Raw genomic sequence first — 26,959 nt, forward strand, 5'->3', positions numbered from 1 at the left:
ACACACGTCTTGTCATACATGAACACATTATTAACACACTGCAGGTAGAGTTCATACACGCTTTGTCATACATGAACACATTATTAACTTACTTCAAGTAACGTTCACACACACCTTGTCATACATGAACACATTATTAACACACTGCAGGTAGCGTTCTAGCACGCCTTGTCATACATGAACACATTATTAACACACTGAGGGTAATGTTCATACACACCTTGTCATACATGAACGCATTATTAACACACTTCAGGTAACATCCATGCACACCTTGTCATACATGAACACATTATTAACACACTTCAAGTAACATCCATGCACACCTTGTCATACATGAACACATTATTAACACACTGCAGGTAGCGTTCACGCACGCCTTGTCGTACATGAACACATTATTAACACATTGCAAATAGCGTTCACACACGTCTTGTCATACATGAACACATTATTAACACACTGCAGGTAGAGTTCATACACGCTTTGTCATACATGAACACATTATTAACTTACTTCAAGTAACGTTCACACACACCTTGTCATACATGAACACATTATTAACACACTGCAGGTAGCGTTCTAGCACGCCTTGTCATACATGAACACATTATTTACTCACTGCAGGTAGCGTTCATACCCGCCTTGTCATACATGAACACATTATTAACAACAGGGCAGGTAGCGTTCACACACACCTTGTCATACATGAACACATTATTAACAACAGGGCAGGTAGCGTTCACACACGCCTTGTCATACATGAACACATTATTGACAAATTGCAGGTAGTGTTCACACACACACACGCCTTGTCACACATGAACACATTAACACACTGCAGGTAGCGTAGTGTTCATACACGCCTTGTCACACATGAACACATTATTAACACCAGACCTCCTCCTTCCAGTGACATATTCAAGGCGTGGTGCTCCTTCAGGAACCAGACTCTGGGAATCGTGAAGTAAAACTGGGACATGACGTCACGCTTCAGTCAAGTACACAAACATTGTAGTTCCAGTGGTTATGTTCTGACAGGGTGTATATACAGTAAATATACATTGTAGTTCCAGTGGTTATGTTCTGACAGGGTGTATATACAGTAAATATACATTGTAGTTCCAGTGGTTATGTTTTGAGAGGGTGTATATACAGTAAATATACGGTATAGCCAAGACTTTGTAAATGTGATCAGATTCTGAAGTGTCCCCCCAGCTAGCTTTCCACAAACTTTGTATCGCTTTCGGCTTTTTTCTACGACACTGACTTCACTTTGGTGTAATAAATGAGCACAACTTGCACATTGTTTTTGCAGTTGATGTCCTTTGAAATCCAACTGTTAGGCGAGGATGGACTTTTTAGTTCGTCCCACTATGGGGGATTACACTGTGGCAGTGCAGAGGTCAAACCTCGTGAAAAGTAAAAGTAATAAATACTACATTTCGCACTGATATGTATAGATAAAAGATTAAAAAAACTAATCTTAGGAACATTAATAGTGCCCTACTTTACATGCATACATACATACATATATATATATAATATACATATATATATATACATATATATATATATGTGTGTGTGTGTATATATAAATATATATATATGTATGTATATATACGTGTGTATCTATGTATGTATATATGTACGTACACATATGTATGCATATATACGTGTGTATCTATGTATGTATATATGTACGTACACATATGTATGCATATATATGTGTGTGTGTATATATATATATATATATATATATACATGTGTATACATATATGTATGTATATATAAATGTGTATCTATATATATATGTATGTATGCATGTATATCTATGTATGTATATGTGTGTATATATATGTATGGTATGTGTATATGTATGTATGCGTATATGTATATGTTTGCATACATGTATGCGTAAGTTTGCGTATATGTATGCATATGTGTATATGTATGTTTGCGTATATGTACATGTTTACACAAATGTATGTATATGTGTATATATATGTATATGTTTGGTATGTGTATATGTATGTATGCGTATATGTACATGTTTGCGTATATGTATGCGTATGTATGCGTATATGTATATGTTAGCATATAAGTATGCATATGTGTATATGTATGTTCGCGTATATGTACATGTTTACGTATATGTGTATATATATGTATATGTTTGGTATGTGTATATGTATGTACGTACATATGTACATACATACATATATGTACATGTATGTACATATATATATATATATATGTACATACATACATGTACATATACGCATACATACACATGTATGTATGCGTATATGTACATGTTTGCGTATATGTACATGTTTACGTATATGTGTACATATATGTATATATATATATATTTTTGGTATGTGTATATGTATGTATGCGTATATGTACATGTTTGCGTATATGTATGCGTATGTGTGTATGTATGTGTATATGTATATGTTTGCGTATAAGTATACATATGTGTATATGTATGTTCGCGTATATGTAAATGTTTACATATATGTATGTATATTTGTGTATATATATATATATATATATGTATATGTTTGGTATGTGTATATGTATGTTCGCGTATATGTACATGTTTACGTATATGTGTATGTATATATGTATATGTTTGGTATGTGTATATGTATGTATGCATATATGTACATGTTTACGTATATGTATGCATATATGTATATATATGTATATGTATGTCTGTGTGTGTGTTTGTATATATGTACAGTATGTATGTATATACCTGTATGCGTATATGTGTATTCACAATCGGTGAATGCTTTTTTACTTTTTTCAATTCTCTTCCAGTGTTTATTAATACACATTTATTACAGATGGGAATGTTCGGGCACATTACAATTCGATCCGATTCCAATTCTTAGGGTGACGATTCAATTCAACACAATTTAGTAATATATCATTTGGAATATAAATGATATAAAAAAAAATTAAAACAAGTTACATTTCCTCTTGGCTGCTGACATACGACTTTTTACAATTTTATGAAGAAAACTCACTAAAATCCCAATGTATCCATACTTAGGATGCACATTTACAAAGAAATTGATAAAGCAAAGAAAATAAAATACTAAGAAAGGAAAATAAAAAAATACTAAAAATGACAATATCAATAATATTAACAAAATCAATAGTTGTTTAATGATTTTAATCCCCCAATTGTTTTTTTTTCTATTTAAAAAAAGTGGAATGTTGATTTGTGTGGGGCAATGCGGACACGTTTGTTACTGGTTACTTTCTAAATTATTTAAAAGCAACAATATTGTAGCCGAGAGTCCTGGGCTCGCCTATACTCTATATTTATCTAATAAAATAATAAACCGGAGACATTAGAGCAGGTCCGGTAGCCACCTCGTCTTTAATGTGAACTTCACACACCATACATCACAGTCCTACGGCAACTCTGGAGGGACAAAACTCCTCCTCCTCCTCCAGACATAATACTCTGTGGTAACATGGGACACCCTGAACTGTTTGTGTCAATAATATCAACAAAATTGATAGTTTCATGTTTTTAATTCCCCAAATTTTTTTTATTGTAAAAACAAAAAGTATGTGTGTGAAAATGTATGCATATTTGTGTGTATATTTATATATATTTGTGTAAACCTACTAAATATTTTTCGGACCATTGGGAGCATTAAAGGCCTACTGAAATGAGATTTTCTTATTTAAACAGGGATAGCAGGTCCATTCTATGTGTCATACTTGATCATTTCGCCATATTGCTATATTTTTGCTGAAAGGATTTAGTAGAGAACATCCACGATAAAGTTTGGTCGCTAATAAAAAAGCCTTGCCTGTACCGGAAGTAGCAGACGATGTGCGCGTGACGTCACAGGTTGTGGAGCTCCTCATATCTGAACATTGTTTACAATCATGGCCACCAGCAGCTAGAGCGATTCGGACCGAGAACGCGACGATTTCCCCATTAATTTGAGCGGGGATGAAAGATTCGTGCATGAGGAAAGTGAGAGTGAAGGACTAGAAAAAAAAAGACTAGACTGCATAGCGATTCAGATGTTATTAGACAAATTTATTAGGATAATTCTGGAAAAACCCTTATCTGCTTATTGTGTTACCAGTGTTTTAGTGAGATCATATGGTCGTACCTGTACAACTTGAAGCACCAGTCAACGGGTGGTGGCGATGCCCATCTCTGCCCTTCGCAAGGGACCCTCTTCAAAAACATGATCTTTCGAAATGATCGCTGCATAATACACTGTACTTTGTGTGTGTGGTCCAATCCAATAGCAATAGTGTGCGGCAAGTAAGTGGCGTAATCCTGGCACTTTTGTCAACGCAATTTGGCACAGCAGGGGGAAAAAAAAGCCGAAGGGGTGTGGTGACCGCCAGTGTCTCCGAGGGAAGACACGTTTCTCGACGAGGCGAAGGCGGCCGGGCTGAGAGTATTATTTTTTTTCCCTTCCTCCACGGTGGAAGCATCTGCAGGAGGCACGACGCAAGCTCTCCGCTCATGTCTACGGTAAGAGCCGACTTATTACCACCATTTTCTCACCAAAACCTGCCGGTTGACATGTGGTAGGGAACCGTGTTCGCTTGACCGCTCTGATCCATAGTAAAGCTTCGCCGTCATCTTTCGGGAATGTAAACAATGAAACACCGGCTGTGTTTGTGTTGCTAAAGGCGGCCGCAATACACCGCTTCACGCCTACAGCTTTCTTCTTTGACGTCTCCGTTATTCATTGAACAAACTGCAAAAGATTCAGCAACACAGACGTTTTAGCAAGATACTTCCGCGCAAAATTTAAAATTGCAATTTAGTAAACTATTATTGGCATGTGTTGCAATGTTAATATTTCATCATTGATTTATAAACTATCAGACTGCGTGGTCGGTAGTAGTGGCTTTCAGTAGGCATTTAAAGGCGTCATATATATATATATATTTTTTTTTTTCTAAATGTAAAAAACTTCCTTGTGGTCTACATAACATGTAATGGTGTTTTTTCGGTTAAAATGTTGCATAGGTTAAGTTTTATAGATCATCTTCAAGCCGCTTTCTGACAGTCGCTTCCGGTTGCGCCGTTTTGTGGGCGGGTCTTATTTACGTAGCCCACCTTTGACAGCGTCGTTTTTCCCGTCATCTTTGCTGTCAGAGAAGTGTCAAAAGATGGCGCTAACTCTTTTATTTACTGTGTCGTCCGAATAATGTTTTAATAAATACAGACGAGGCGTGTTAGCGGAGTTTTTATAATCACATTCTAGCTGCCAACGAAGCAACCGCGCATGCTCGTCACTTCTGTGGCATGCTGGGTAGTGTAGTTCACAATTACATTCAGCTTTCACTTCAATCAATAACTAGTGTGTGAATGTGAGTGTGAATGTTGTCTGTCTATCTGTGTTGGCCCTGTGATGAGGTGGCGACTTGTCCAGGTGTACCCCGCCTTCCGCCCGATTGTAGCTGAGATAGGCGCCAGCGCCCCCCACGACCCCAAAAGGGAATAAGAGGTAGAAAATGGATAGATGGATGGATAACTAGTCACTAGTTAAACAGCGACGCCGGAAATGTGTCCCGTGAAAAACCCTCCGACCGGAAGTCTAATAACTTAAATTCTGAATAATGCAAACTCACGACACTGGTATGTTTTAGCGCTTCAATAGCGAGATATAAGTGAGAACTTTACACTATTTTATATGAGAAATGGCAACAGCGGAGGGTGAATGTTACATAACAAGAAGAAAGAGGAGGAAAAAAGAGACGTTATCGACGACGGCGTGTGCACGGACGAAAAAATGGCGGACGCGCGCCAATTTTCAGGAATTAGACGGATCCCAAATACACACCAGCAGGTACTTAAAGGTAAGATTTTACCTATTTATTATTGTTGTTTTTTTACCCTTTTAAAATCATATTTATTTGTATATTTATTTTATTTTCATTCAGTCATTGGTGGAGCTAAGGATAATCAAATCTTTTTTTAAATATTTTTGTTTAAATGTTCTATGTAAATAAAATGGTTTGGATCGGATTGAAGATTTTTTTTTGCGTAATATTGCGAAACAAAACGCCGGACAATATCAATTAAAGTTTATTTATAAAGCCCTTAATCACAATATTGTTAACAGGTGTCGTTTTGGGGTCCTTATGCACATAGGCATCGAGCGCTACTGCCTACTTGCGCTGACGAGACGCGGGGCCGCCATCTTGGAGTGGTGATCCGCTCCACTCAGGGCAATTCATTTGTCAGGAGCAATGAACTGTCAGGGCATTTTAATTCATCTTACCTTACGGAATACCGCAGATTTTAATGCACTTTTTTGTCATACGTGTAGCTATGATAAAGGACACCTGTTTTGGCGTGTTTTATTATTCATAATTTGCTTAACAGCAATAGAATATTCTTATATGCTATAACTGACCAGACGTCCGAGATCAAAACTGGGAATATAATACCTAAATATAAACATACCGTATTTCCTTGAATTGCCGCCGGCGCGCTAATTAATTTAAAACCTCTTCTCACTCCTGCGCTTACCAAAGGCATGCGGTAAAAGTAAGCATGCACTAATTATTTTAAAACCTCTTCTCACTCCGTCTTACCAAAGGCATGCAGTAACAATTTGAGTGTGATGTAAGGATACCATCATGAAAAGCACATTTAATTAAAAAAACGTTATTATGGTCTTACCTTTACTTATAAATATAGTCCATGCCAGCTCCTTCTGATCAAAAGCATCGATAACTTGTTTATAGAAGTCTTCCTTATCTTTCTTCAGTTTTAAAAGTCTCTCTGTCTCGATGGAGATCTTCCTTTATTAGCTTGGGGCGGTTTAGCTCGGTTGGTAGAGCGGCCGTGCCAGCAACTTGAGGGTTGCAGGTTCGATTCCCGCATCCGCCATTGTTGTGTCCTTGGGCAAGACACTTTACCCACCTGCTCCCAGTGCCACCCACACTGGTTTGAATGTAAATTAGATATTGGGTTTCACTATGTAAAGCGCTTTGAGTCACTAGAGAAAAAGCGCTATGTAAATATAATTCACTTCACAATTCACTACCTCCAGCACATATCACGTCACTCATTTTACTTCTTCCGCAGCCAAGTAGTCGCAAGAAGGATCACTAGCGCCCTCTACCACCAGGAGGCGGGAGTCATTTAATGACTCCTATTTGACACACGCAGCTACGGTGTTGTGACGGTCTCAAGCCGTCGTCTTGCGGGTTCCCAGGACCACCAAGGAAGGGCATGGCTGGAGCAGTTTGACTTTGTTTATTTTACAATAAAACCTCAGTCCAGGTCGCTCGCTCGCCGTCTCCTCGCCGCCATCTTGGGCCAGGCTCCAGCGTGCCCTGCCTGTCTGTCGGACCGTCGGCTCCACCTCTCCACATATATATTAATACAACATAGCTGCTTATTGTTCTTTTTAGCATACCAGTATTCAATAGCTTGGACCTTAAATCCTACTGAATAGCTCTTAATCTTCTTCCCTTTATGCGATTTCAAATTATCGGTATTGAAATCAGCCTCCTCCATTTTGAAAATGATGACAGGGGAAGTGTCACTCGTGACGTGACGAGTTTGACCCGGTGGAAATGCTAAGCATGCGCTATTTATTTTGCGAAGCGAGTTTGACCCGGCAGTAATTCAAGTCAGGCGCATACTATATGCCCTGCGGCAAGTCAAGGAAATACGGAATATAAACACCTGAAAGTCTATCAATCAATCAATCAATCAATCAATCAATCAATGTTTATTTATATAGCCCCAAATCACAAATGTCTCAAAGGGCTGCACAAATCATTACGACTACAACATCCTCGGAAGAACCCACAAAAGGGCAAGGAAAACTCACACCCAGTGGGCAGGGAGAATTCACATCCAGTGGGACGCCAGTGACAATGCTGACTATGAGAAACCTTGGAGAGGACCTCAGATGTGGGCAACCCCCCCCCTCTAGGGGACCGAAAGCAATGGATGTCGAGCGGGTTTAACATGATACTGTGAAAGTTCAATCCATAGTGGCTCCAACACAGCCGCGAGAGTTCAGTTCAAAGCGGATCCAAGACAGCAGCGAGAGTCCCGTCCACAGGAAACCATCTCAAGCGGAGGCGGATCAGCAGCGTAGAGATGTCCCCAACCGATACACAGGCGAGCGGTCCATCCTGGGTCTCGACTCTGGACAGCCAGTACTTCATCCATGGTTATCGGACCGGACCCCCTCCCCAAGGGAGGGGGGGGACATAGGAGAAAAAAGAAAAGAAGCGGCACATCAACTGGTCTAAAAAGGAGGTCTATTTAAAGGCTAGAGTATACAGATATTTGATCTTTGCTCCTTCTCAACTCTGTAATATTTTTTTCACGATATACAACCAATGTTGAATCTTACTTGTGAGAAGTAACCCACCGATTCCTATTTTCAACAGTTCGCTCGTTTGAGCCGGAAAATGCTCAACACCGTCTTTGTTTTCTACTAGTTTAGGCTGCTCGCTGGCTCCTCATCACCACTTCAAGATGGCGGCCCAATTTCTCGCGTCACACCAGCCAATGCTGCGTCTACTTATAACAGGTATATGCACACACACACTCACACACACACTACAACAGCGGTCACCAACGCGGTGCCCGCGGGCACCAGGTCGCCCGTAAGGACCAGATGAGTCGCCCGCTGGCCTGTTCTAAAAATAGCTCAAATAGCAGCACTTACCAGTGAGCTGCCTCTATTTTTAAAATTTTATTTGTTTACTAGCAAGCTGGTCTCACTTTGCTCGACATTTTTAATTCTAAGAGAGACAAAACTCAAATAGAATTTGAAAATCCAAGAAAATATTTTAAAGACTTGTTCTTCACTTATTTTTTTACTTTGCTTCTTATAACTTTCTGAAAGACAATTTTAGAGAAAAAATACAACCTTAAAAATGATTTTAGGATTTTTAAACACATATACCTTTTTACCTTTTAAATTCCTTCCTCTTCTTTCCTGACAATTTAAATCAATGTTCAAGTAAATTTATTTTTTGTTGTTGTAAAGAATAATAAATACATTTAAATTTTATTTTTAATTTTAGCTTCTGTTTTTTCGACGAATAATATTTGTGAAATATTTCTTCAAACTTATTATGATTAAAATCCATCCATCCATCCATTTTCTACCGCTTATTCCCTTTTTGGGTCGCGGGGGGCGCTGGCGCCTATCTCAGCTACAATCGGGCGGAAGGCGGGGTACACCCTGGACAAGTCGCCACCTCATCGCAGGGCCAACACAAATTCAAAACAATTATTCTGGCAAATCTAGAAAATCTGTAGAATCAAATTTAAATCTTATTTCAAAGTCTTTTGAATTTCTTTTTTTTTTTAAATCTGGAAAACCAAGAAGAAATAATGATTTGTCTTTGTTAGAAATATAGCTTGGTCCAATTTGTTATATATTCTAACAAAGTGCAGATTGGATTTTAACCTATTTAAAACATGTCATCAAAATTCTAAAATTAATCTTAATCAGGAAAAATTACCAATTATGTTCCATAATTTTTTTTTTTAAATGTTTTCTAAAATATTTCAATATCCAGTTTTTCTCTTTTTTTCAGTTGAATTTTAAAGAGTCGAAATTGAAGATAAACTGTTTCAAAATTGAATTTTCTTTTTTTTTCAGTTTTCTCCTCTTTTAAACCGTTCAATTAAGTGTTTTGTTCATCATTTATTCTCTACAAAAAAACTTCCGTAAAAGGAAAAAAAATGTACGACAAAATGACAGACAGAAATACCCATTTTTTAAAAATATATATAGATTTATTTATTAAAAATAAATTGAGCAAATTGGCTATTTCTGGCAATTTATTTAAGTGTGTATCAAACTGGTAGCCCTTCGCATTAATCAGTACCCAAAAAGTAGCTGTTGGTTTCAAAAAGGTTGGTGACCCCTGCACTATAATAATACCCGTATGTTGAAGAGTCATACCAAAGTCATACTAAAACATTTTGACAAATTTTTGGAGCGTAGAGTGTAATTAACTATATTTTAAATGGATCACTTAAGAGTTTTTGGTGGTGTTTACTACCGTCATCTTGCAGTCTGCACGTATCTCTTATGTGTGACTGCCATCTACTGGTCACATAAATATTAAAAAGTACATTTTCCGCCTGGGCGAAGTGTTTAATAAAATAAACATCAATACCGGTTTGACTTTTAAGAAATATTTATTAATACTTTCGACAAAATTGTTACATTACAAAACCTTCATCCTGAACATGAACTCTCCCAATGTTGGCAAGGTGTCTCATACAATCAGTAGTGGAGAAAAAGAAAAGTAAAAAACAGATGGTAAAATATTACAACACATGACTTAAAAAAAAGTGGCTTTCAAGTACAAAAAAAGACTACAATAAACATCAACAAGTAGCATTCAAACTGGTTGCAGTGTACACCAAAATAGTGGTACTACTAACTAGTAACTATAAAAACAGATTGTAAAGTATTACTATAAAAAAAGTACAAAAAACACAAGTTCAAAAAGTGGCTTCAAAGTACAGAAAAACATAAAAAAAAGTGGAATTATTACAGTAGTTGGTTGGCTTGCAAAGTACACCACAAATATTACTTTTACAGAAATAGCTCTCTGAGGATATCACATATAATCTTTGCTTTTATGTTGGATTCCAATGTGTACTTTTTTAACACACAGTGGGGCAAAAAAGTATTTAGTCAGCCAGCGATTGTGCAAGTTCTCCCACTTCAAAGGATGAAAGAGGTCTGTCATTTTCATCATAGGTACACTTCAACTGTGACAGACAGAATGTGGAAAAAAAATCCAGGAATTCCCATTGTAGGAATTTTAAAGAATTTATTTACGTGTCACCACTTCCGCTCCTTCAAAATAAGAGCTCAAGGCATATATTGTATAACAGGAACTTAAAATGGCAAAGGGGCAAGTCCATAAAAAATAGATTACACGACTAATACAAGTTTCAATCAATCCAAACACTGCTTTGTAAGGGGAACTTAAAATGACGTGTTGTGTGTCGGACACCCGGAAGTGGAAAAAGTAAGAGCGGGAATAAAGGGCAGGAAAAAGACAATAAGCTTTTATTAAGCTTATATTGCTAATAGGTGACAAGTTTGGCAAAAAAACAGCCCCAAAGCATGATGTTTCCACCCCCATGCTTCACAGTAGGTATGGTGTTCTTGGGATGCAACTCAGTATTCTTATTCCTCCAAACACGACCAGTTGAATTTATACCAATGATGATACAGCAGAGGATTTGGAGAATGTCATGTGGTCAAAATAGAACTTTTTGGTATAAACTCAACTGGTCGTGTTTGGATGGAAGAAGAATACTGAGTTACATCCCAAGAACACCAGACCTACTGTGAAGCATGGGGGTGGAAACATCATGCTTTGGGGCTGTTTTTCTGCTAAGAGGACAGGACGATTGATTTGTGTTAAGAAAAAAAAAATCCAGGAATTCACATTGAAAGAATTTATTTGTAAATTATGGTGGAAAATAAGTATTTGGTCAACCATTCAAAGCTCTCACTGATGGAAGGAGGTTTTGGCTGAAAATCTCACGATACATGGCCCCATTCATTCTTTCCTTAACACGGATCAATCGTCCTGTCCCCTTAGCAGAAAAACAGCCCCAAAGCATGATGTTTGCACCCCCATGCTTCACAGTAGGTATGGTGTTCTTGGGATGCAACTCAGTATTCTTCTTCCTCCAAACACAACAAGTTGAGTTTATACCAAAAAGTTCTATTTTGGTTTCATCTGACCACATGACATTCTCCCAATCCTCTGCTGTATCATCCATGTATCCATTTTGGTATAAACTCAACTCGTCATGTTTGGAGGAAGAAGAACACCATACCTACTGTGAAGCATGGGGGTGGAAACATCATGCTTTGGGGCTGTTTTCTTGCCAAATTTGTCACTTATTAGCAATATAAGCCTAATAAAAGCTTATTGTCTTTTTCCTGCCCTTTATTCCCGCTCTCACTTTTTCCACTTCCGGGTGTCCGACACACAACACAAGTTCCCCTTACAATGGTTCCGGTATTGTGCCAAAGCCAGAGTTTTGATTTATTGATTGAAACTTGTATTAGTAGTGTAATCAATTTTTTATGGACTTGCCTCTTTGCTATTGTAAGTTCCTTTCATACAATATATGCCTTGAGCTCTTATTTTGAAGGCACAAGGAGCGGACGAGTTGAGTTTATACCAAAATGGATACATGGATGATACAGCAGAGGATTGTGAGAAGGTCATGTGGTCAGATGAAAGCAAAATAGAACTTTTTGGTATAAACTCAACTGGTCGTGTTTGGAGGAAGAAGAATACTGAGTTGCATCCCAAGAACACCACACCTACTGGGAAGCATGGGGGTGGAAACATCATGCTTTGGGGCTGTTTTTCTGCTAAGGGGACAGGACGATTGATCCATGTTAAGGAAAGAATGAATGATTTTTGAGCCAAAACCTCCTTCCATCAGTGAGAGCTTTGAATGGTTAACCAAATACTTATTTTCCACCATAATTTACAAATAAATTCTTTCAATGTGAATTCCTGGATTTTTTTTTTTCTTTCCTTAACACGAATCAATCGTCCAGTCCTCCTTAGCAGAAAAACAGCCCCAAAGCATGATGTTTCCACCCCCATGCTTCACAGTAGGTCTGGTGTTCTTGGGATGCAACTCAGTATTCTTCTTCCTCCAAACACGACGAGTTGAGTTTATACCAAAAAGTTATATTTTGACCACATGACATTCTCCAAATCCTCTGCTGTATCATCATTGGTATAAACTCAACTCGTCGTGTTTGGAGGAGGAAGAATACTGAGTTGCATCCCAAGAACACCATACCTACTGTGAAGCATGGGGGTGCAAACATCATGCTTTGGGGCTGTTTTTCTGCTAAGGGGACAGGACGATTGATCCGTGTTAAGGAAAGAATGAATGGGGCCATGTATCCTGAGATTTTGAGCCAAAACCTCCTATCAGTGAGAGATCTGAATGGTTGACCAAATACTTGTTTTCCACCATAATTTACAAATAAATTCTTTAGAATTCCTGGATTTTTTTTCCCATTCTGTCTCTCACAGTTGAAGTGTACCTATGATGAAAATGACAGACCTCTGTCATCCTTTGAAGTGTACCTATGATGAAAATGACAGACCTCTGTCATCCTTTGAAGTGGGAGAACTTGCACAATCGCTGGCTGACTAAATACTTCTTTGCCCCACTGAACAAGAAGCTGCCAGATACAATCTAACACATTCTTTGAGTGGAACTAGCAATTACACACGTACAGCGTTTTATACTTGCATGAACGTGTACTAAACACAATGTAGTACAACCTGAACACATTAGCAGTACATAAAACAAAGTGTAGTGTTTTTAGTACAAGTATATCATATTTAATTGGGTTCCTACAATATTCTTTGGCCTGATAATAGGAGTTGTGGGATGAAAATGTCCCCCAGGACACACATTGGACACCTTTTTTAAAGAAATATCACCCGACTAATGGACAAAAACAACTTTTATTCTTAGCTTTTTTTGCATTTAGCTGCTACAACAAAAAAAAAGGTAAAGTGAGTTAGCTTGAAAGTGGAATTCTCCTTTGGATGAAGTGTGGAGCTGCCAACTTGGTCCTGACTTGAAGGATTGTTTTAGAGACGATGGACCAGGTTTTGATGGACAGAATCCACTTGACTTCGGTTCAGGACTGCCCCAGTTTTTTTCCCCAGCACGCTAACAAACTAGCGCGTTGGCCCGACAGAAGGGCTCAGTCTGTTTATTGGGTGGGATTGCGAAATAAGCCGAGGCGGGGCCCAAAAAAGTTGTGAGTGAAAGCACTTTGATCAAGAAAGTTTGGTTTTGAGAAAGAACTCGCAGCTACAATCCGCTTAAGTGGCAGAGTGATGTTACATATTTTGTTTTGTGTTCATATTTTTGGTTGTCATTACATTTTTTATTATTTCTCCCATTAAATGTACGTGAAAATTTGGTGTGTTCCGATACCTATACTACCCCGATACGATATCAGTAGGAATCAAGAGTACATACTTTTAAAAATGTTTGAGTGATGACGACGATGGCGGATGAAACATTAACCTTAATGCATAAAAGTACATACTTTTATGTTGTAGTGTGGAATGTTATAGTGGTTCAATCAAAAAGAAAAATAGGAATGCAAGTGGAGTGTTGATTTGTGTTTTGGGGACAATACATCAAGGGCATGGCGCAGTAAGTTCAATGATGCGGACACGTTTGTTACTGGATACTTTATTACTAATCCGTAAGTCATATATGACCATAATGATGACAAAAGTCCTGTATTAGACAGCAAATAAGGACACTTGTTACGTACGACTAGCTTGTGTGCTATTGTATGCTTAACTGTTGTGTAGCTGGTCGCAGCCTTTAGCCTACCAGGTTTAGCTTTTGTGAAGGATTTAAGTCCTATAATTATGTCCTGCATTGGACAGCAATATTGTTCAATTAAGGACACTTGTTACGTACGACTAGCTTGTGTGCTATTGTTTGCTCAGCTGTTGTGTAGTTGCTAGTAGCCTTTTGCCTACCAGGTTTACCTTTTGTGAAGGACTTAGGTAAGTCATATGTGACTAATTATGAAAAATGCCCTGTGCTAGACAGTAATATTGTTGAATTAAGGACACCTGTCACGTACGACTAGCTTGTGTGCTATTGTATGCTCAGCTGTTGTGTAGCTGCTCGCAGCTTTTAGCCTACCAGGTTTACCTTTTGAGAAGGAAGTAGGTAAGTCATATGTGACAAATGTCATGTATTTGACAGCAATATTGTTCAATTAAGGACACCTGTTACGTACAAGTACCTTGTGTGCTATTGTATGCTTAACTGTGGTGTAGCTGCTCGTAGCCTTTAGCCTACAAGCTTTACCTTTTGTGAAGCACTTAAGTCATTTGTGACTAATTATGACAAATGTCCTGTATTAGACAGCAATATTGTTCAGTTAAGGACACCTGTTAGGTACAACTAGCTTGTGTGCTATTGTATGCTTAGCGGTTTTGTAGCTGCTCGTAGCCTTTAGCCTACCAGTTTTACCTTTTGTGAAGCACTTAAGTCATTTGTGACTAATTATGACAAATGTCCTTTATTAGACAGCAATATTGTTCAGTTAAGGACACCTGTTGGGTACAACTAGCTTGTGTGCTATTGTATGCTTAGCTGTTGTGTAGCTGCTCATAGCCTTTAGCCTACCAGGTTTACCTTTTGTTAAGCATTTAAGTCATATCATTATGAGAAACGTCCTGTATTAGACATCAATATTGTTCAATTAAGGACAGCTGTTAGGTACAACTAGCTTGTGTGCTACTGTATGCTTAGCTGTTGTGTAACTGCTCGTAGCTTTTAGCCTTCCAGGTTTACTTTTTAATAATTTAAGTCATATAATTATGACAAATGTCCTGTATTAGACATCAATATTGTTCAATTAAGGACACCTGTGGGTATAACTAGCTTGTGTGCTATTGTATGCTTAGCTGTTGTGTAGCTGCTCGCAGCTTTTAGCCTACCAGGTTTACCTTTTGTTAAGCATTTAAGTCATATAATTATGACAAATGTCCTGTGTTAGACATCGATATTACTCAATTAAGGACACCTGTTGGCATAACTAGCTTGTGTGCTATTGTATGCTTAGCTGTTGTGTAGCTGATCATAACCTTTAGCCTACCAGGTTTACCTTTTGTTAAGCATTTAAGTCATATAATTATGACAAATGTCCTGTGTTAGACATCGATATTACTCAATTAAGGACACCTGTTGGCATAACTAGCTTGTGTGCTATTGTATGCTTAGCTGCTGTGTAGCTGCTCGCAGCTTTTAGCCTACCAGGTTTACCTTTTGTTAAGCATTTAAGTCATATAATTAAGACTAATGTCCTGTATTAGACATCAATATTGTTCAATTAAGGACACCTGTTGGCATAACTAGCTTGTGTGCTATTGTATGCTTAGCTGCTGTGTAGCTGCTCGCAGCTTTTAGCCTACCAGGTTTACCTTTTGTTAAGCATTTAAGTCATATAATTAAGACTGATGTCCTGTATTAGACATCAATATTGTTCAATTAAGGACACCTGTTGGCATAACTAGCTTGTGTGCTATTGTATGCTTAGCTGCTGTGTAGCTGCTCGCAGCTTTTAGCCTACCAGGTTTACCTTTTGTTAAGCATTTAAGTCATATAATTAAGACTAATGTCCTGTATTAGACATCAATATTATTCAATTAAGGACACCTGTTGGCATAACTAGCTTGTGTGCTATTGTATGCTTAGCTGTTGTGTAGCTGCTCGCAGCTTTTAGCCTACCGGGTTTACCTTTTGAGAAGGACTTAAAAGGAAGAGGGAAAGGTCAAACTTGTATGCTTATCAGAAGACATCTGCCAAAGTAAACATGTATCGGACATTTTAGCTGCGAGTCGGTATCATCGGACTGATGTCTGATATCAGCCGTGTCGTTGCGTCACGAAATACTTAACGAGAGAATTTAGTAACAGGGATTCTCAAACCGTGGCCCGCCAAAGAATGACTTGGTGAAATGTTCCAACACAGTGTGACTGTTCAAACTGTTGAAGAAAACCTTTGACCTTGTTTTGGATGAATAGGTGGGCCTACTACGCTACTGTGGCTGAACGTCGGTCATTGAGGTGGTACCTGGTTCGAGGAAGACCTGAGATGTAGAGAGTGGGGCTCGGGTCGGCGGTACAATCCGGCGATGGTCTTGAAGGAGGGCGCAAAGTCCCCGCACAGGCTGAGGTTGTGCTTCTCCAGGTTTCTCATGATGCGGAAGGTCTTGCCGCACAGGCTGCACTCGTAGGGTTTCTCCCCCGTGTGGAAGCGCAGGTGCGTCTTCAAGTTCTCGCGCAGGCGGAAGCTCTTGCCGCAGCGTGCGCACCTGTGCGGCCGCTCGCCCGTGTGGAAGCGCAGGTGGCGGCGGAGGTTCTTCCTGAGCGCGAAGGTCTTGGCGCACTTGGCGCAGGCGTAGGGCTTCTCGCCCGTGTGGAAGCGCTCGTGGCGGCGGAGCAGCTTGCGGCGCGGGAAGGCCTTGCCGCAGACGGCGCAGGCGTAGCCGGCGCGGGAGCGAGCCACCACCCTCTGGAGGCGCCACACGTCGTCGCCGCACGGCGCGAAGCAGCACAGGCGGTGGCCCGTGTGGACGCTCTGGTGGCGCCGCAGGTCTTTGGGTAAAGGCCACGCCTTTTTACCGCCGCCCTCCTGCATCCTGGCCTCCGTCTTGGCGGCGGTCAGCAGGTCCACCAGTCGCACCACGCAGCCGCTCGCCAGCTTCCGGTCGGGGGAGGAGAGTTTCAACTTCATCTGCAGGAAGTCGCCGCCGCCCTCTGGCGCGGGGACCTGCTCCCACAGCGTGGCCGCCCCGTCGCTGGGGGAGGGGCTGTAGGCCGTGCCCTCCGCCGTGCTCACCCGGGACGGCTGAGGCTTGGCTTCCGCGGGTGGGGGCGCCAGAGACTCGCAGTGCAGGATTAGCGGGAACTTCTGACTTTCCGGGACCACGTGGTGCTGAAGGACTGGAGGCACGCCTGCACACACGATAAATGATAAATGGGTTGTACTTGTATAGCGCTTTTCTACCTTCAAGGTACTCAAAGCGCTTTGACACGACTTCCAAACATCATTTCAAAATAAAGTCGCGGACCACAATTAAGAAGGTGGCAGACCACAATTAAGAATGTGGCAGACCACAATTAAGAATGTGGCAGACCACAATTAAGGTGGCAGACCACAATTAAGAAGGTGGCAGACCACAATTAAGAAGGTGGCAGACCACAATTAAGAAGGTGGCAGACCACAATTAAGAATGTGGCAGACCACAATTAAGAAGGTGGCACACCACAATTAAGAATGTGGCAGACCACAATTAAGAATGTGGCAGACCACAATTAAGAAGGTGGCAGACCACAATTAAGAATGTGGCAGACCACAATTAAGAAGGTGGCAGACCACAATTAAGAATGTGGCAGACCACAATTAAGAAGGTGGCAGACCACAATTAAGAATGTGGCAGACCACAATTAAGAATGTGGCAGACCACAATTAAGAATGTGGCAGACCACAATTAAGAATGTGGCAGACCACAATTAAGAAGGTGGCAGACCACAATTAAGAATGTGGCAGACCACAATTAAGAAGGTGGCAGACCACAATTAAGAAGGTGGCAGACCACAATTAAGAAGGTGGCAGACCACAATTAAGAAGGTGGCAGACCACAATTAAGAAGGTGGCAGACCACAATTAAGAAGGTGGCAGACCACAATTAAGAAGGTGGCAGACCACAATTAAGGGGGCAGACCACAATTAAGGAGGTGGCAGACCACAATTAAGAACGTGGCAGACCACAATTAAGAATGTGGCAGACCACAATTAAGAAGGTGGCAGACCACAATTAAGAATGTGGCAGACCACAATTAAGAATGTGGCAGACCACAATTAAGAATGTGGCAGACCACAATTAAGGTGGCAGACCACAATTAAGAATGTGGCAGACCACAATTAAGAATGTGGCAGACCACAATTAAGAAGGTGGCAGACCACAATTAAGAAGGTGGCAGACCACAATTAAGAAGGTGGCAGACCACAATTAAGAAGGTGGCAGACCACAATTAAGGGGGCAGACCACAATTAAGAAGGTGGCAGACCACAATTAAGAAGGTGGCAGACCACAATTAAGAACGTGGCAGACCACAATTAAGAAGGTGGCAGACCACAATTAAGAAGGTGGCAGACCACAATTAAGAAGGTGGCAGACCACAATTAAGAAGGTGGCAGACCACTATTAAGAATGTGGCAGACCACAATTAAGAAGGTGGCAGACCACAATTAAGAAGGTGACAGACCACAATTAATTGCTGCCCACCTTAATTGTGGTCTGCCACATTCTTAATTGTGGTCTGCCCCCCCCCCTGCCACATTATTTCAAGTGGGCCGCTGCTTAATTTTATATGGTTTAGCTACATTATTTAATGTCGTCCACATTATTTAATGTGGTCGGTCACTTTATTTATTGTGGTTGGCCACATTTTAGAGCGAGCCCCCCCCTGCCACGTTATTTCAAGTGGCCCGCCACATTATTTTATGTGTTCTCTCTTTATATTGTCAGGTCTGTATTAAATGATTCATCAAAATAGAAATCAAATCTTTTTTCTAATCAGATTACTCGGTTAATCTTTGCAGCCCCCGTTTTTAGCCGCAAGATCCGACTCTCGCTTTACGATCTGTGAACAGAACGGAACTCGTTTGCGAACCGAGGACCACCTGCTGTGGTTTCTTACCATTCAAAGTCAAATCAGGTTGCTGCCCACAATCGGTCTCAGGGACCCTGGACTCTGCCGCTGCCTGCTTCAAAGGGAAAGTACACAACTTTGTCAGGTGTGTACCGACAAGTTTAAAACGACTTTACAGTACACAACTCCACTGGCCTTTGTATCGTCTCCAGCAGGAAGGATAGGACAGAATATTTTGTGAGCCTCCTCTTCCTCTTTGTAGTCTAAAGAACAATCTCCATCTGAAAAAGACAAAGTCATGGTCATAGTACTCTGTAACACAGTTAGAGATGCTACCTCAGTAGAAGCACTTAAGTCCCATCTTAAAACTCATTCGTATACTCTAGCTTTTAAATAGACCCCCTTTTTAGACCAGTTGATCTGCCGCTTGTATTCTTTTCTCCTCTTGATTGATTCTTGACTAGGTGCTCTGCACAGGTTCTAGCAAACACGTGTACATGTGGACTATGTCTCGGCGTACCGACCCTTCGTTCATTCATCCATTCATTTTGTGTGCCGCTGGAAGCCCTATAGGGGCTGCTATTTGATGACATCACTTCCTGTACAGACGAAAAACTTCAAGGCTTTGGCACTTCCGACAATCATTGAAGGCGGAAAACTCCCCTTCCCTCTCCCTTATCTCTCCTGCAGGCTTCTTTGTCTTGTCTTAACTTTTTTTGTTGTCCCTTTTTGCACCGCTCTTCAAATCTAAACCTTGGAGCTTTTTAACTGACCTCAAGGAAATCGACAAGATCCTGGGTTTGGGGGAACCTGCTTGTCGTGCTGGACACACGACGGACTCTTGGGAGAAGAAAGGACGACCCTTTCAGTGCAGGAAGATATCGACCGATTGGGAATTATGACAACAGGACATCTGCTGATCGGAGTAAGCGTCGCTATGGTTTGTGGACAAATCGGAGTTTTTTGCTGGCAGTCTTCAAAGCTGCCACAAATGATTGGAAGATGCGGGAAGAACTGTGGACTGTCTGCCCCGCAGTTTTTTGAGGATCAGTCTTAGAGAATTTCGAGCTTAGAACAAATTTTTATTTTCACTCTCATCCAAAACATTCTAACTTGGATTGAGACTCTCCTGCAGGACAGTGCAGCGAAGACACAACAAAATCCCTTCTTGTCTCTCATGGACAAACTTTTTGTTGTTGACTTTGGACTGACTATTGGCTGAACAAAATCAAGGCCACGGAACAGAGACACACTACAGGCTTACACACACACACATGCATCCACAAAATATATATGCCACACACACGCACCCCACCCCCAATCCAACGCTCTTGACGCAAATCCCATAGGGGTGATGGACGGATGGAGCGCTGCAGCCGTTCACCATGGTCCCCCACTCCCTCCCCTCTGTTGCTAGATGTCTCGATATGTTGTAATATGTGTATGTGCTTTGCTATGGAGGTTTTTACCCACTCCAGACTGGGCCCCCTTAGGAGCCCAGTGTAGATTGTGTTTTTTTACTCATCCTTCCCCAGCGTTGACCTTTTTCCCATCTTTTAACAGGCACCCTGTACACTGTTTGTTTGTCTAATCTTGAACGGGTTTGTGCTGAAAACTAAGTTTTGTTGTACTTGTTAGACCTACCTACCCACCTATAGCTCCCTCAGGGATCAATAAAGTACTTTCTATTCTATTCTATTCTAAAAAAGACCCACCCACAAAACGGCACATCCTGACATGACTTTGAAGATGATCTGTAAAATATCATCGCCGCAAAATTTTGACCAAAGAGCCACCATTTCATGTTATGTAGACCACAAGGAAGTGTTTTACATTAAAAATAATAATATGACTCCTTAAATGTGACTGGACTTTCACTATTATGTTAGATCCATTACGGACTGGACTCTCACTATTATGTTAGATCCACTATGGACTGGACTTTCATTATTATGTTAGATCCATTACGGACTGGACTCTCACTATTATGTTAGATCCACTATGAACTGGACTCTCACTATTATGTTGGATACACTATGGACCGGACTCTCACTATTATGTTAGATCCACTATGGACTGGACTCTCACTATTATGTTAGATCCACTATGGACTGGACTCTCACTATTATGTTAGATCCACTATGGACCGGACTCTCACTATTATGTTGGATACACTATGGACTGGACTCACTATTATGTTAGATCCACTATGGACTGGACTCTCACTATTACGTTAGATCCATTATGGACTGGACTCTCACTATTATGTTAGATCCACTATGGACCGGACTTTCACAATATTATGTTAGATCCACTATGGACTGGACTCTCACTATTATGTTGGATCCACTATGGACTGGACTCTCACTATTATGTTAGATCCAATATGGACTGGACTCTCACTATTATGTTAGATCCACTATGGACTGGACTCTCACTATTACGTTGGATCCACTATGGACTGGACTCTCACTATTATGTTACATCCACTATGGACTGGACTCTCACTATTATGTTAGATCCACTATGGACTGGACTTTCATTATTATGTTAGATCCATTACGGACTGGACTCTCACTATTATGTTAGATCCACTATGAACTGGACTCTCACTATTATGTTGGATACACTATGGACCGGACTCTCACTATTATGTTAGATCCACTATGGACTGGACTCTCACTATTATGTTAGATCCACTATGGACTGGACTCTCACTATTATGTTAGATCCACTATGGACCGGACTCTCACTATTATGTTGGATACACTATGGACTGGACTCTCACTATTATGTTAGATCCACTATGGACTGGACTCTCACTATTATGTTAGATCCACTATGGACCGGACTCTCACTATTATGTTGGATACACTATGGACTGGACTCTCACTATTATGTTAGATCCACTATGGACTGGACTCTCACTATTACGTTAGATCCATTATGGACTGGACTCTCACTATTATGTTAGATCCACTATGGACCGGACTTTCACAATATTATGTTAGATCCACTATGGACTGGACTCTCACTATTATGTTGGATCCACTATGGACTGGACTCTCACTATTATGTTAGATCCAATATGGACTGGACTCTCACTATTATGTTAGATCCACTATGGACTGGACTCTCACTATTACGTTGGATCCACTATGGACTGGACTCTCACTATTATGTTACATCCACTATGGACTGGACTCTCACTATTATGTTAGATCCACTATGGACTGGACTTTCATTATTATGTTAGATCCATTACGGACTGGACTCTCACTATTATGTTAGATCCACTATGAACTGGACTCTCACTATTATGTTGGATACACTATGGACCGGACTCTCACTATTATGTTAGATCCACTATGGACTGGACTCTCACTATTATGTTGGATCCACTATGGACTGGACTCTCACTATTATGTTAGATCCACTATGGACCGGACTCTCACTATTATGTTGGATACACTATGGACTGGACTCTCACTATTATGTTAGATCCACTATGGACTGGACTCTCACTATTACGTTAGATCCATTATGGGCTGGACTCTCACTATTATGTTAGATCCACTATGGACCGGACTTTCACAATATTATGTTAGATCCACTATGGACTGGACTCTCACTATTATGTTGGATCCACTATGGACTGGACTCTCACTATTACGTTGGATCCACTATGGACTGGACTCTCACTATTACGTTGGATCCACTATGGACTGGACTCTCACTATTATGTTACATCCACTATGGACTGGACTCTCACTATTATGTTAGATCCACTATGGACTGGACTCTCTCACTATTATGTTAGATCCACTATGGACGTGACTCTCACACGATTATGCTAGATCCACTATGGACTGGACTCTCACTATTATGTTAGATCCACTATGGACTGGACTCTCACTATTATGTTAGATCCACTATGGACTGGACTCTCACTATTATGCTAGATCCACTATGTACTAGACTCTCACACTATTATGTTAGATCCACTATAGACTGGACTCTCACTATTATGTTAGATTCACTATGGACTGGACTCTCACTATTATGTTAGATCCACTATGGACTGGACTCTCACTATTATGTTAGATCCACTATGGACTGGACTCTCACTATTATGTTAGATCCACTATGGACTGGACTCTCACTATTATGTCAGATCCACTATGGATTGGACTCTCACTATTATGTCAGATCCACTATGGATTGGACTCTCACTATTATGTCAGATCCACTATGGACTGGACTTTCATTATTATGTTAGATCCATTACGGACTGGACTCTCACTATTATGTTGGATACACTATGGACCGGACTCTCACTATTATGTTAGATCCACTATGGACTGGACTCTCACTATTATGTTAGATCCACTATGGACCGGACTCTCACTATTATGTTGGATACACTATGGACTGGACTCTCACTATTATGTTAGATCCACTATGGACTGGACTCTCACTATTACGTTAGATCCATTATGGACTAGACTCTCACTATTATGTTAGATCCACTAGGGACCGGACTTTCACAATATTATGTTAGATCCACTATGGACTGGACTCTCACTATTATGTTGGATCCACTATGGACTGGACTCTCACTATTATGTTAGATCCACTATGGACTGGACTCTCACTATTACGTTGGATCCACTATGGACTGGACTCTCACTATTATGTTAGATCCACTATGGACTGGACTCTCACTATTACGTTGGATCCACTATGGACTGGACTCTCACTATTATGTTAGATCCAATATGGACTGGACTCTCACTATTATGTTAGATCCACTATGGACTGGACTCTCACTATTACGTTGGATCCACTATGGACTGGACTCTCACTATTATGTTAGATCCACTATGGACTGGACTCTCACTATTATGTTAGATCCACTATGGACTGGACTCTCTCACTATTATGTTAGATCCACTATGGACTGGACTCTCACTATTATGCTAGATCCACTATGTACTAGACTCTCACACTATTATGTTAGATCCACTATAGACTGGACTCTCACTATTATGTTAGATTCACTATGGAGTGGACTCTCACTATTATGTTAGATTCACTATGGAGTGGACTCTCACTATTATGTTAGATCCACTATGGACTGGACTCTCACTATTACGTTAGATCCACTATGGACTGGACTCTCACTATTATGTTAAATCCACTATGGACTGGACTCTCACTATTACGTTAGATCCACTATGGACTGGACTCTCACTATTATGTTAGATCCACTATGGACTGGACTCTCACTATTATGTTAGATCCACTATGGACTGGACTCTCACTATTATGTTAGATCCACTATGGACTGGACTCTCACTATTATGTTAGATCCACTATGGACTGGACTCTCACTATTATGTTAGATCCACTATGGACTGGACTCTCACTATTATGTTAGATCCACTATGGACTGGACTCTCACTATTATGTTAGATCCACTATGGACTGGACTCTCACTAATCAGCACAGACGACATATCAACAAAACAGGAAGTAGTATGTTTTCAACTGAAACATCCTACTTGAAAGGACGAGCGAGCAGTCGATATCATGGTCCACTTGCACGCCGATACTGCGGGTCGACCTCCCAGAAGGTAAGCCCTCCGACGACTTGAACTTTGTCCCCGGTCTCCGGTCCTCGGCGGGGCCGACGTCCCGCGCCGCAGCAGCCGAGGCGGCGTAGCTGCTCTCGAACAGTCTGGTCAACTCCGCCGCGGCGGCTTTGACGAGGGCGCCCAGCACCGACTCCACTTGCGCGTGGATCTTCACGACGTCCGCCGACATGTTCTCCGTTTACACGCAAAGAGCGCGGGAAGAACCTCTTTTTAAGACGATATCAACAACCACATGGCTGGAGTAAGCAAGGGGGGTATCTGGAGGATACGCGCATGCGCACTGTGCAAACCCCCCTCCCTCTCCCCCCCGAGACCGACCGTGGACCGGAAATTGCGTCAAACCGTTTCCTCTTTTTTTTTACCCCGCCAAAATATTTTCCTTTTCATTTTGAAAATGCTAAGAGCATTTATATTTTTATTGGTAGTAATCTTTATTCGACCGCTTTTATTTGTCTTTTGAGTCAAACGCGAAAAAATACAAAATAAAATAATACATAAATTAATAAAAATGTATCATTTCAAATACAAACCCCGTTTCCATACTAGTTGGGAAATGGTGTTAGATGTAAATATAAACGGAATACAATCATTTTCGACCCATATTCAGTTGAATATGCTACAAAGACAACATATTTGATGTTCAAACTGATAAACTTTTTGTTTTTGTTTTGCAAATAACCATTAACTTTAGAATTTGATGCCAGCAACACGTGACAAAGAAGTTTGGAACGATGGCAAAAAAGATTGATAAAGTTGAGGAATGCTCATCAAACACTTATTTGGAACATCCCACAGGTGTGCAGGCTGATTGGGTATAAAAACAGCTTCCTAAAAAATGTTTCTGTCTTTCACAAGAAAGGATGGGGAGAGGTACACCCCTTTGTCCACAACTGTGTGAGAAAATAGTCAAACAGTTTAAGAACAACGTTTCTCAAAGTGCAATTGCAAGAAATGTAGGGATTTCAACATCTACGGTCCATAATATCATCAAAAGGTTCAGAGAATCTGGAGAAATCCCTCCACGTAAGCGGCATGGCCGGAAACCAACATTGAATGACCGTGACCTTCGATCCCTCAGATGGCACTGTATCAAAAACCAACATCAATCTCTAAAGGATATCACCACATGGGCTCAGGAACACTTCAGAAACCCACTATCACTAAATCTAGTTTTTCGCTAAATCTGTAAGTGCAAGTTAAAGCTCTACTATGCAAAGCGAAAGCCATTTATCAACAACATCCAGAAACGCCGCCGGCTTCTCTGGGCCCGAGATCATCTAAGATGGACTGATGCATAGTGGAAAAGTGTTCTGTGGTCTGACGAGTCCACATTTCAAATTGTTTTGGGAAATATTCGACATGGTGTCATCCGGACCAAAGGGGAAGCGAACCATCCAGACGGTTATCGACGCAAAGTTGAAAAGCCAGCATCTGTGATGATATGGGGGTGCATTAGTGCCCAAGGCATGGGTAACTTACACATCTGTGAAGGCACCATTAATGCTGAAAGGTACATACAGCTTTTGGAACAACATATGCTACCATTTAGGCGCCGTCTTTTTCATGGACGCCCCTGCTTATTTCAGCAAGACAATGCCAGGTCACATTTAGCACGTGTTACAACAGCGTGGCTTTGTAAAAAAAAGAGTGCAGGTACTTTCCTGGCCCGCCTGCAGTCCAGACCTGTCTCCCATGGAAAATGTGTGGCACATTATAAAGTGTAAAATACGACAGGGGAGACCCCGGACTGTTGAAGGACTGAAGCTCTACATAAAATAAGAATGGGAAATAATTTTACTTTCAAAGCTTCAACAATTAGTTTCCTCAGTTCCCAAACGTTTATTGAGTGTTGTTAAAAGAAAAGGTGAAATAACACAGTGGTGAACATGCCCTTTCCCAACTACTTTGGCACGTGTTGCAGCCATGAAATTTTAAGTTAATTATTATTTGAAAAAAAAAACAATGTTTATGAGTTTGAACATCAAATATGTTGTCTTTGTAGCATATTCAACTGAATATGGGTTGAAAATG

General features: G+C 40.6%; 2 protein-coding genes across 3 annotated transcripts in view; one reads left to right on the top strand and one right to left on the bottom strand.

Annotated features, from left to right (window-relative positions):
• The window catches only part of tox4a (TOX high mobility group box family member 4 a), a 37,776-nt gene extending 36,467 nt beyond the window's left edge, over positions 1 to 1,309 (top strand). The window contains exon 9 of the mRNA XM_061890405.1: positions 914 to 1,309. Coding sequence (XP_061746389.1) covers positions 914 to 971 — 58 coding nt within the window. The 3' untranslated portion in view covers positions 972 to 1,309. The remainder of the gene's footprint in view (positions 1 to 913) is intronic.
• Positions 1,310 to 13,343: 12,034 nt separating this feature from the next.
• si:rp71-1g18.1 (uncharacterized protein LOC559922 homolog) lies at positions 13,344 to 25,230 on the bottom strand. 2 transcript variants are annotated; one of them, XM_061891269.1, is made up of 4 exons: positions 24,836 to 25,230; positions 19,468 to 19,553; positions 19,321 to 19,384; positions 13,344 to 17,571 (listed from the first exon to the last, which is right to left on the bottom strand). In XM_061891269.1, the coding sequence occupies exons 1-4, from the start codon at positions 25,095 to 25,097 to the stop codon at positions 16,673 to 16,675; spliced, it is 1,311 nt and encodes a 436-aa protein (XP_061747253.1). In that variant the 5' UTR covers positions 25,098 to 25,230; the 3' UTR covers positions 13,344 to 16,672. The 2 variants fall into 2 exon arrangements, with proteins under 2 accessions (XP_061747253.1, XP_061747252.1); XM_061891268.1 differs by having other exon boundaries at positions 19,321 to 19,387.
• Between the last annotated feature and the right edge of the window lie 1,729 nt (positions 25,231 to 26,959).

Source organism: Nerophis ophidion, linkage group LG28, assembly GCF_033978795.1.
Source record: "Nerophis ophidion isolate RoL-2023_Sa linkage group LG28, RoL_Noph_v1.0, whole genome shotgun sequence".
NCBI lineage: Eukaryota > Metazoa > Chordata > Actinopteri > Syngnathiformes > Syngnathidae > Nerophis > Nerophis ophidion.

Bases quoted from the DNA above. Each gene is read 5' to 3' on its own strand.
- si:rp71-1g18.1 (XM_061891268.1), bottom strand. From the start codon at position 25,097: ATGTCGGCGGACGTCGTGAAGATCCACGCGCAAGTGGAGTCGGTGCTG. The intron at 19,554-24,835 runs GTAGGATGTTTC...TGTCTTTTTCAG, and splicing joins CTGCTCGCTCGTCCTTTCAA to ATGGAGATTGTTCTTTAGAC. The intron at 19,388-19,467 runs GCCAGTGGAGTT...TTCCCTTTGAAG, and splicing joins CTGCTGGAGACGATACAAAG to CAGGCAGCGGCAGAGTCCAG.